We start from the raw sequence: 12,168 nt of genomic DNA on the forward strand, positions 1-12,168 counted from the left end.
AATTAACAATTGTCAGTAATTATTGGATCACATCATTACATTGATTTATATACGAGGATGGTTTGAAAAGTTAGGTAAAAAGCAAGTTAAACAACATGGGGCCTCTTCTATTAAAGTGTGCTAGCAGTTTTCTAGCATGGGGAGCCGCGCTGAATGGCCCGCGCTGCTCCCGAAGCTCATAGAGTTCCTATCAGCGTCAGGAGCAGCGCAGGCCATTCAGCGTGGCTCTCTGCGCTAAAAACTGCTAGAGCAGTTTAATAGAAGAGGGGGATAGGACTATACATATAGCCCAGCGAGTTTCCAGGTTTTTTATATTGTAGGAAAAATAGCTTACAAAAAAAACCTGGAAATTCGCTGGGTTATATGTATAGCCCTCGATGGAGACTATGTTATTTAACTTGCTTTTTTTCAAACCATCCTTCAAACCACTCTCACCGCGTGCTTCCCTGATCCCTGTTCTGTTGGGCTGTGGCGGTGGGAGTGCGCATGCGCACCAGACAAGCCACCCTGCTCTCCACCTCTCCACTTCACGCCTGCAGAAACGGCCCCACACTCGCGGCTTCAGGCTCATCCAGGTCCAGCACAGCAGAGAGTCGTCAGTACAGACTAATCAGTTTCTCCTTCCTTCCCGCGATCCGACCGGCTCCCTTAGGCCCTTCCCGCCGTCCCGACTCCAAACCTGCCAACTCCAGCAGCCTGCAGCACTGTACACACGCTGCTTCAGGGCCTTCTACTGCCCTGATTTACTCTGGCACATCCCTGATGACATCATCAGAGACGCAGCAGAGCAAATCAGGGCAGTAGAAGATCCAAAGCAGCGTGTGTAGAGTGCTGCAGACACTGCTGGAGTCGCAGGCTTGTCGGGACTGCGGGAAGGGAAAGGGGGGGTAGAGGAAATGCTGCTGCTGTACAGGGAAGTAGTAAGGGGGGAGGGAAATGGAGGGGAAATAATTCAAACAACTTACTCTGTGAAACTTCCATTATTACACAAAAAATTGTAGGTGACAAAAGGAGAGAGAGAAACAGAAAAAAAAAAAAAAAATCCACATACAGCAGCCAAAGAGACAAACACCAAAACAAACACAGACAGAGAGACCAAAAGTAAGAAATACAGACAGCAGCCAAAGAGATAGACAGGTGACAGTCAAAAAACCACATAGAAGAACAGGGGTTTAAAGAGACAGATTTAAAGAAAAAAAAAATTTGGACAAGGAGAGAGAGACAAACAGAAAAAAAAGACAGGGGCTACAGAGACAGATTAAAAGAGACAGATTCCAAAACAAAGACAGGCAGACATACAGCAGCCAAGGAGAGAGAGACAGAAAGAAAGGCAGATACGCAAATCTATTCTAGCACCCGTTAATATAACAGACTTAAAGACTAGTATATAAATAAATATAATGAAAAAACTGGACTAAGGGCTTCTTTTACAAAGGCGCGATAGCCGCTATTGCCTCCTTTTAAGCACGCGGTAATTTTTTGGCTAGCGCGTGCTATAGCGCACACTAATCTTGGGCGTGCGCTAAAAACGCTAGCGCACTTTAGTAACAGGAGCCCTAAGTGTATAGCCCTCAATGGAGACTACGATGTTTAACTTGCTTTATTGCCAGACTTTTCAAACCACCCTCGTATAGCAGTCAGGACCTCCGTCTGAGGATAATTTCATAAAATGTATTTGTGTGTAAAAGCCATTTCCGCATGTAAAACAGGCATCTCCAGACAGTAGTTTGGGTGGAGAACAGGCAGAGTTGTGACATTCACGTGTGTTTCACAAAATATTTGGTACATGCACAGAGTACTTGAACATATTTACATCTTTTTTCAAGTAAGTGTAAATTTGTATGTGGGCATTTGTGCACTAACAGGGCTGGTTCTGAGAGTCTTTTTTTTAATGAAAGCACTTACATGGGGCTGCTGAAAAGTTCTCAGCCCAACCAAGAACAGAATAATGTTGAGCCATGAAACTTACACGATATTTCACACTTTTCTTGACACTTCATTTGAATGATATGAAATGAAACAAAGTGTCAAGAAAAGTATAGAATAACGTGTAAGTTTCATGGCTCCACACAGTGGCATAGCGAGGGTAGGAGGTGCCCGTGGCGGTGGTGCCCCTCTCTGATTCTTCTGCACCCCCCAGCTCCTTCCATGCCCTCACTCCTTCCCTGCCTCCCACACACCACATTTGTACCCTCCCTTACCCACGTACCTCTTTAAATCTTTGCCAGCGGTGTTGGCTCTCCCTCTGATGTCACTGCATGGTCCTGTGACCAGGAAGTGATTTCAAAGAGGAGCCAGGCCCAGCCTGAGCAGCAGGCTGGAAAAGTTGCTCACACTGGCAAAGATGGAGTAGCCAAAAAGGAACTCAAGCACCTCCAGCTAGTCCAAAATACAGCGATCCGCCTCCTATACAACCTAAACTATCATGATCCTCATCTCCCCAGCCTTTCGCACAGAACACTGGCTACCGATCAACAAACGCTGCACATTCAAGGCACTGGTAATAGAGCATAAAAGGTTCCATGCCACCACCCCAGCCTATATAAACTCCAAGCTACATCTATATGCCCCTACCCGCCCCTTCCACTCTAAAGCGGAGAGACGACCGTGCATCCTCCCAGGAAGATCTCTCCTGATGAAAACCGCCTGCAAATGATCCTACAGCCACTTCATCCCATTGCTTTGGAACCAACTCCCCCCTCAAATCAGATCACAGAACTCATTGATGACCTTCCGAAGAGCAGCGAAGGCCTTTCTCTTCAACTAAAGGTTCAACCGCAAACAGTTCCCTCTGATCTCTCTCCACCAACAACCACCAGCTGGCGACCCCCTGGTTCAATCTTCTGTAGTGCCCCTCCAGAAATTCCCTATCAAGGTCCTCAAGTTACTGTACTGCCCAGCCTTGCCCTTTTGTGATTGTATTGTATAGTACAGTATTGCATCGCCAAATGTAGTGTCCAATGCAACTTCTCTGAATGTTGGCTTGTAACCTGTTTTAGTAAGGTACTTAACTCAATAATTCTAAGGGAGCGCCTCCACGAATTATTTAAAAGAAATATTGAAAAAAAAAGGTGTTAAAAAGAAATGTTGAAAATCAAAAAGCAACTAAAAATATACCTATGATCCTATGAAGATCGGGTTCAGTGATTTGTTTCACGTGAACCATTTGGGTAGTTTGACCCTCTGAGGATCTTTACCATCCTTGAGTTCCTCATGGTGTGGTAAGATATATTTTCATATAAAGAAGACTGGAAGTGAAATTATACTAATATTGTTACATGTGATTCCCAGTCATTGCATAGCCATTTATGTGACTACTATAACATAGAATTCCTATGAGCATCAGAGCTGTTATCAACGCGGCCAGTGCTAAAATTTAAAAAAAAGGTGGGGGGAGGGTTGATTTTTTTTTTTTTAAACCTTTATTCATTTTCAAAAGCCAACATTAAATGCAACAGATTAACAAACAAATATTACAATAATCGGCACTCAATACAATCAAATGATATAATAAATATATAACACCCCCCTCCCGCATCCTCCCACCCACCCTTCCTGGATGTACATAACAGAAATCAAAGGAAAATACGTATGTTCATTTCATATAAAATTTGTTAATGGATCCCAAATTGCTTTGAATTTATTATAGTGTCCCAACTTTAACGAATTTATATAAATTTGGCATTAAGTTTCCCACCCAAAACTATAATTTATATTTTCCCAATTTTTCCAGTTTTTCACGATCAGCTGCATAGCAACTCCTGTCTTGATGAGAAGCAGCCTATTCTAATTTGCATTGATTGGACTTTTGGGCATTAATAATGTTCCAAACAACACAACATCATACGTCAATGATAATAGAACTTCCAGGATCATAGTAATTTGACCCCATATAGATCTCCAAAATTTAAGTATCAAGGGGTCCAGAAAATTCTATACAATAGAAAAAACCAAGTCTGTCTCATAGATGCTGATGCTGTACATCTCATCCTCCAAGTCCAAATCTGTGGCTGTTGAATAGCAGAAATTTGCTGCTTTGTCTCAATGCTCCAAATGTCTTATAGACCAGTTTTAGGTTTTTTATTCAGAGGGGAGGTTTAATTGCAGAATTCCTGCTTTGCGTGCATCATGCTAGCACCTAACTTTAGCAGCCTTTTATAGAATTACCTCCTTAGTGCATACTAACTCAAAACCTATTTACCTACAAACCAATGTGTAAAGTCAATTAGCATACATTAAAATTTAAAATGTTCTACGGCACGATATTTTTTATACATGAACATGTGAAACAAACTGAAAAATGTAACAATATTGGCAAAACAGCCCAAACCAACCAAAAATGTTTGCCTTCTGCACATCTCTGCTGTGAGCATACAAGGAAACGTTCCAAAAAGCAAACTAGCAGATGGTCAGCTAGATCCAGCAGGAGAAAAACTGTGAAAGTGGACTCAGTCAAAACCAGAGAAATATTTGATTAGCAGTAAAGTTAAAAACATGCCCAACACAACTGTGTTCATCCTGAATGGGCTGCTTCAGGGGCATAACAATACTGTAAAAAAAAAAATAAAAAAAAAAAAAAAAGTTAAAGAACATAAATTAATATACAGTCACAATGAAAAAGTAATAAATAGAACATATAAACTATGAAAAATGCTAATAAACTATTTCCAAAAGATCATAATTAAATAATATTACATAGACAATAAAATACATACTAATAAAATGTTTGTTTTGATTGAGTCCACTTCCACAATTTCTCTCATGAAAGGAAAAATATCCCCCCCTTTCACAAAACTGTAGCATGATTTTTAGTGCTGGCCATGGCGGTAACAGCTTCAATGCTCATAGGATTTCTATAACCGTCAGAGCTGTTACTGCCGCGGATGGTGTTAAAATCTGTGGTACGGTTTTGTAAAAGGAGGTCTGTGTGTGTGTGTGTGGGGGGGGGTCTATTTCCTATTTCCTTTTCAAAAAATAAACAGACCAGGAACAACAGTTTCCTGCACAGTGACAGTGTAAGAAGCCTATTCCTCTTTAAGCTCTGTCAGTGTTTTACTTTAAAGAATATTTTAGCTTTTAGGGATGACTTTAAAAGCACAGCAGCTTAACCATATACAGTGAAACATATTTGATTCTGGGTAAATATGATGTATTCCACAATTCCAGAGTAGGTACAGTTAATGTTTTGCTTTCTTTTCCACAAACCCTAACTGGACTTCCACTTACCCTTTGACTGATCCATGGTCTGCCCTTTCCCTTTCTGCCGATACCCAGTCCTCTCTTAGCTCCTTATTGATTATCCATCGGATTGCCTAATATATCCTTTCCTGTGCTGTTTTTAGCTCTTTTCTTAATCATACGCTCTACTTCTCTTCTCTGATTATTCACATTGGTTTCCCCTTCATTATCATCACTCTTCTTATTTCCCCTCACTTTGTCTTCAGTAGTCCTCTGTTTCTCTCCTCTTTAGCTCAATCCCTGGACATTCTATTTTCCTCCTTTTCCTATTGTATCCTTATTGGCTCCTTATCCAACTTTGTAGCACATCTTCAGATGTTTGCCTCTGCTGTCTACTTGTCTCAGGTCCTCCCCAAACCCCTTCTGAGTTTTTAAGTCCATGCCCTCTACCCAAACGCTTAGGCTGATGCTCAAAATCAAATGCCAATAAATCAGTTAAATAGGGTTACCATATGGCTCCAGAAAAAGGAGGATGGATTGAGATTCCCCTCCAACTCCGGGCCCAGCACTCTTTCACTCTCTCCCACGCTCCTGACACGGGCCTTGGGACAGGCTGGCAGGGTGCGTTTGGACCACTGCAGAACTCTCAGGCTAGTTCTGGATTCTAGCAGGCTGCCATGAGCTCTCAGGCTGGCACAGGCTGCACAGAAGGAAGCAGCGGATGGACAGGTCCCCACTACTCACACAGGGTGCAAGACATATTTTATAAATCAAGATTTCATCACATTACACCATGGTTTATGGAGTTACATTGGCTCCAAGTAGATTGAAATCAAATTATGCTGTTTAACATTTACAGTCCTGTATGGAGAGACTCTTGGCAGTTTCCCTAGATTTACTGAACTTCTAGGCAGATCTGTTGAACATCATAACTCAGATCATTTGATATTATCTTTCCCATCTCTGAAAGGTGTAAAATATAAGACGATTCACTGCAATTCATATAACTGCAAACGTTTGGAACTTACTACCCATAGAAATTCATATTACTACTATGTATGCTCTGTTTTGCAAAAATCTGAAAACATGGCTCTTCAAGAAATCTTGGTTAGGGGTTTAGCTTGACCTTTGTGACGTGGAAATCACCATAGATGATAGTTTGCCTATGTGTGGAACTGCTTCTGAGGATCCTTATGTCATGAATGATTATGAGGAACAAAATCAAACGCCAGCACTAAAGGAGATTAGCATCAGACTAGTGCTGGCGTTGTTGACACAGAGTGCTCAGAAGGCTCTGGTGCAGATTATGGGGCTCATTTTCAAAATATAAAGACATCCCAAACCAGCACAAACGTCCAAGGGCTGATTTTTGAAACTATGGGGTCCTTTTATCAAGCTGCGGTAGGGGTTTAACCCACGGAATACCGCGCATTAAACCACCTGCCGCGCTAGCCGCTAATGCCTGCATTGAGAAGACGTTAGTTTTTTAGCCAGCCTCGGGGGTTAGCGCGTGATGAAATGTCCGACGCGCTAACCCTGCTAGCGCGGCTTGATAAAAAGACCCCTATGTTTTTAGATATTTTGCAGGTCATTTACCCTCCAGGACATCTAAATGTTAAGAGTGCATATTACAAGTGTGGTTTGTGTGTCATTTGGGTGGTCTTAACACTTAGCCATCTTGCAGGGATAACTAAACATTCCCAAGTCATCTAGGACACCATTTACTGTAGACGTCCAGAGGTAGACCTGTTTTTAAAGTGTCTAAGGGCCAAAAAGGTTTTCAAACTGATCAGATGACCACTGAAGGGATGAAAGCATGCCCTCCCCCACACACTCTCCCAGTGATCACTGATCCCTCCCACCCCCCAAAGATGTAAGAGAAACAGTACATACCAGTCTCTATGACAGCTGAAGATGTGATGGGGCATCTTAGTAGAGCAGCAAGCAGGTGTTTGGAGTAGCCTGGTGGGCAGTGTAGTTAACCCTAGAGAGGGAGATCTTGGCCCATATCCCATGCTACCCACTATATTTATGGCATAAAGTGTGAGTCCACCCAGACCCACCCAATCCCTATTATACTGTCATTGGGGTGATAGACAAATGGGTATAGTAGGTTTTGGGGACGTTTTGAAGGGTTCACCATACACTATAAGGGTTGTTATGGTGACATATGTACCTGGTACCTTTAAATGAGGTTCATAGCAGTAACCCCTAAGGTGCCCATTGTTCTATTGGCACATCTTTGTGACCAATCCAATAAAATGCCTGTCCCTCCCACATCCAAATGGGCTTGTTTTGAACATTTTGCATTTGGGCATTTTGATTTTTGAAAAAGGCTGAAAAACATAGATGTCTTAAGGGCCAAGATGTCTAGATGAGTCATTTAAAAAACAACAACAGTTGGACATCTTGCGGTTGATGCTCAAAGTCGGACTTAGACATCCTATCGAAAATGGCCCTCTATATGTGTGCCAAAGATTAGCACACATAATATGCATATGTAGTCAAACCGATTCTGATTATTTCATTTCTTATTCCCTCCCAATGCTCAGAAATCAGTGTAGAAAACAAAGCCGTCCTTACCGCTGAATTCTAATGCCAATTCAGAGCAGGCTTTGAGGTATTTGAAGAGAGGATTTCCCATGATTCTGCCTGTAAAATCAGCCTGTTCTTATTTAATTTAGAAACAGAAGGAAACCCTTGCAAGATCCTAAACTCTGGCAGTGGCAGTGAGACGAATGATTGCAAATCAGAGCAAACCTGTTTCTCAACTCATAAACAGTAAGCCTTCCAAGTTTTTTTTTTTTTTAAAAAGGAAAACTTTTATTTAAAGGCACAGAAAACAGGTGACAATGTGTGCTCCACTTTTGGGGTTGTCTGGCAAATGCACAGAAGAGCTGAGCTTACTGCATAACTTTTGTGCACATTGTGATAGGGGAGAGTGTGGTGCAGTGGTTAAAGCTAAAGCCTCAGCACCCTGAGGTTGTGGGTAGAGAATGACACGGGGAAAAAATTTGTCCCCGTCATTGTCCCGTCCCCGTCACTGCCTCGTCCCCGCGACCACCGTCCCAGTCACCGCCCCATCCCCGCAACCATTGTCCCCACCCCGTCCCCAGCCCCACGACCACTGTCCCTGCAGCATCCATACAAGCCTCAGTACTGCAATTTTAGCTTATTCCTTCCTTATAAATCAAAGTTCTGGCTGCTGAACTAGAGAACGAGATGTTCAACTGGCAGGGCTTTGTTTATACATTTTTATCAACACCACTAATATACTACTTTATCCTAAAGCAAAAAAAAAAAAAAAAAAAATATATATATATATGGTATATATAAATATAATTTTTTTTTCTACCTTTGTTGTCTGGTTTCTGCTTTCCTCATCTTCTCCTCATTCATTTCCTTCCATCCACTGTCTGCCTTCTCTGTCTCTTCTATATGCTCTATTACTGTGCCTCTCCCTTCCATCTTTCCCTCCACCCCCACCCCAATTGGTCTGCCACCCTTCTTCTTCCCTCTGCTGCCCCCTAGGGTGGAATCTCTCTCTTCCCCACTTCCCTTCAGCGTCTGTTCCTCCCCACCTCTCCTTCCCCAGTTTCCTTCAGCATCTGTTCCTCCCCACCCCACCTTACCCAGTTCCTTTCAGCGTCTGTTCCTCTCTAGCCCACTTTCCCCAATTCCCTTCAGCGTGTTCTTCTCCACCCCACCTTTCCTCCCTTTCTCCCTCCCTGCTCCTTAACTTCACAGCAGGCAATTTCTCTAAAAGTGCTTCCTACCAAGAGCCGGAGCGTTGAAATTGCGTGTGACTGCAAGAAAGGTCATCTCTGATGCAACTTCCGGTTGCTGGTAGGAAGCACTTTTAGAGAAATTGCCTGCCGCGAAGGTAAGGAGCAGGGAGAGAGATGCTCAGACGGCGGCAGCGATCAGGCGGCAGTGATCAGATGGGATGGAGGGAGAGAGATGTTTGGGCAGCGGCTGCGGAAGCTATCAGTATGGAGGGAGGAAGCATGGTCGGTGACCGCGTACGTTCCCTCCCTTCACTGCGGAGACAAGGCCATTCACCGCTCCACGGAGTGGTGAATGGCCTTCTCCCTGTACCCGCAGCGACCATTTATTTTCTCTCCCCCATTTTGGCAGATTACCCGCGGCTAGCCACGGGTAACATCCACCGTGTCATTCCCTAATTGTGGATTTAAATCCATGCTGCCCTTGTAACCCTGGGCAAATCACTTAATTCTCCCATTGCTCCAGGTACATTAGATAGACTGTGAGCCTGCTGGGACCGATGGACAAAATGTTTGCATACCTGAATAAATTAATGTAAATCCTTCTAAGCTCCCCAGGGAGAACAGTATAGAAAATTGAATAAATAAATAAATTCTTCCCTCTTAACTTTCCAATGATCAATGCTAACAGCATGCATATAATTTGCATGCCATTAGTGTTGAGTATTAGGAAGTTATTTTGCTGTGCTGTTCTAGTATTTCCTGGTGTTGTTTTGTATGGCCCTGGAGTTTTGAGCATCGACCCGTCTGTGCATTGGAATTAGCAGTATATCAAGTGACTGAATAAACATAAATATAGAGCCTCTTCTACTAAACCGCACTAGCTCCTATTATTTGTCGGGAGCAGCACGGGCCTTCAACGCGGCTCCCCATGCTAAAACCACTAGCGCGGTTTAGTAGAAGAGGGGGATAGTCCTCTTTCCTTTTAATAGTTGAAAATCAACATGGCATCACCTCCTTTCTCCTTTTTCACCTCCAGCTGGATCACAGATCCTGTCTCCTTTCCATTTCTAGCATTATTCTCTATGTCCCTCAATCATGCCAACAAAGAAAAAAAACATTACCTTTGCAGTGATTTTCATCCCAAGGATACACACAGTTCTGTACTCCATTACAGACCAACGTATTATTTATACACATGTTACTATGGCAGAAGAATGTGCTGGCCTCACAGGGAGCTAAAAATGAAAAAAAGAAAGATATGCATGATAATAATGCTGGTCGAAAAGTCTCTTACATTAGACACCAGATCCTGGATAACTATTTGACTGCAGCACTGAATTTTCTGTGTAGAGAGACCTTTCAAGAGGATTTGCTTCATTCACACACACTTTGAATTTTTCATAGAAAATCCCAGTCACATTGAATGGAAAGATCCTTAATGAATAAATTTGAAAACACCTTTATATAAAAGATCTGGTAGCTGGAGGCAAAGTAGAATTGCCCCAGGCATAGAAGCTGGCAGCGGAATGGAACTACCAGGATGGCCGTGAACTAGGTATTGTCAGTATTATTCAACACATGTAGCTTTGCAGGTGCTAATTAGGAGGGGGGGGGGAACCCGACCTCTTAGAGATTAAAATTGCTATTAATCATTGTTAAAATGTACTTAAAGTGTTAAAATTTTAAAATACTGACTGATTTCCCCTCAGTGCATGTAGCTCATGCCCTCAGACAAGAACAGTGTTCTCGATGTTCGATAAGCTTCATGGGATCAATCAAAGGCAATGTACGTTGTGAAAGCAGGAAAGGAGACACATGAGAGATAGATTGGTCTACTTTTAGATGAGTGTCATGCCAAAAGCGTGTAAACTGTAGGAGCAAAGCACCTTGGGCTAGATTTTCGCAAAGACGCTACCACAATGTGTCCTTTTGCATTGCACCCAAAATGAGTTACTAATCCATTGATTCTACGTAGGCTACCCAGATCCATGCCAAAAAAAACCCCAATTAGTTAATGAGCTGTTCACAATCAATAACTGGTGTTAACTGTCAGCCAACGTGTGGTTCTGCTCTGCATCCTATTCTATAAAATGCATGCCTAAATTTTGTAGCATGCAACTCAAAAGAAGGTGTGGCCATGGCAGGGGCATTTTCCGGAAATTAGGTGCAATGTTATAGAATAGGGTCATATATGCGCTCAACTACCATTAGCTGTGAGCCAGTATTTACATCAGGCTTCAGTAGGCACAAGTGCCGTGCTCATAGTTAGGCACAAGATCCACACTAAGCTAGTTTTCCATACAGCAGTGTATCGCAAACTGTGTGCCTCCTGAGATTTAAGGTGTGGCACAGTACTGAAGAGGAGAGGTGCCGGCGCTGGCTGACTGTCTACAGGACATGCCTCTTATGAAGAGAGGCATGTCCTGTAAGCAATCTCCCAATGCATTTCGCAGTGAAGGCCCTTTGCGCATGTGCTGATGTCGGCGCGCTTCCAAATGTCTCGAGCCAGGGACACTAGGATTAGTGTGCCCCGGCTCGAAAAAGTTTGCAAGACACTGCTATACAGGGTGTTCCATGCAGTGTGCCCTTTGCAGAATGCTAGTTTAGTATGGATCTTTCCAACGCCTAACCAGTTCAAAGGTAAACTCAAAAGCTTCTTATTTAAGGATGCCTTCGATCTATAGGCAAATTTCTTCCAATTATGGCAAATCCTCCATATCTTTCCCTAACCTTTTGCACTTACCTTCATTATTCTTTCATCCTGTTACGATTGTATTTCTCCCCTCTTCCCCGTCTGTTTCAGTATGTTAACATAGTCTGTCTTTTGAATTGTAATCAATGTGCTTGTACGTTTTAAATTGTACCCATTTTAATTTTTGGATATCGCCTAGAAATTTGATGTGATTAAATCAAATTTTAATAAAAGCTGAAACTTGAAACTTTAGGTGCCATTTATAGAATTCTCCCCTAAACTAGTAGAATACAACACAAGCAACATATAGGACTAAATCCTGTATATTGGTGCCACTATTCTATGAACAGTGCCTAAAGTTAGACGTGATTTATAGAATAGCCCTTATGCCCAAGAGCCAGTGACATCTAGATCCTTTTCTTGGGCACTAACCCCCAAGGTAGACCCTAGCATCCAGTAACTGTGATTTGGGTTATTCTTCCCAACGTGCATCACTTTGCATTTGTCCATATTAATTTTCATCTGCTACTTGGTCGCCCAGTCTTCCAATTTCCTAAGATCTGCCTGCAA

The 12,168-nt window shown here is 42.6% G+C and overlaps 1 protein-coding gene across 2 annotated transcripts in view; it reads right to left on the reverse strand.

Annotated features, from left to right (window-relative positions):
* Positions 1-12,168, reverse strand: part of NETO1 (neuropilin and tolloid like 1) — a 291,913-nt gene that overhangs the window by 14,186 nt on the left and 265,559 nt on the right. For both annotated transcript variants that reach the window (XM_033929810.1, XM_033929812.1), the window contains one exon: positions 10,028-10,141. In XM_033929810.1, coding sequence (XP_033785701.1) covers positions 10,028-10,141 — 114 coding nt within the window. The remainder of the gene's footprint in view (positions 1-10,027; positions 10,142-12,168) is intronic.

Source organism: Geotrypetes seraphini, chromosome 2 (assembly GCF_902459505.1).
Source record: "Geotrypetes seraphini chromosome 2, aGeoSer1.1, whole genome shotgun sequence".
In the NCBI taxonomy this organism is placed as follows: domain Eukaryota; kingdom Metazoa; phylum Chordata; class Amphibia; order Gymnophiona; family Dermophiidae; genus Geotrypetes; species Geotrypetes seraphini.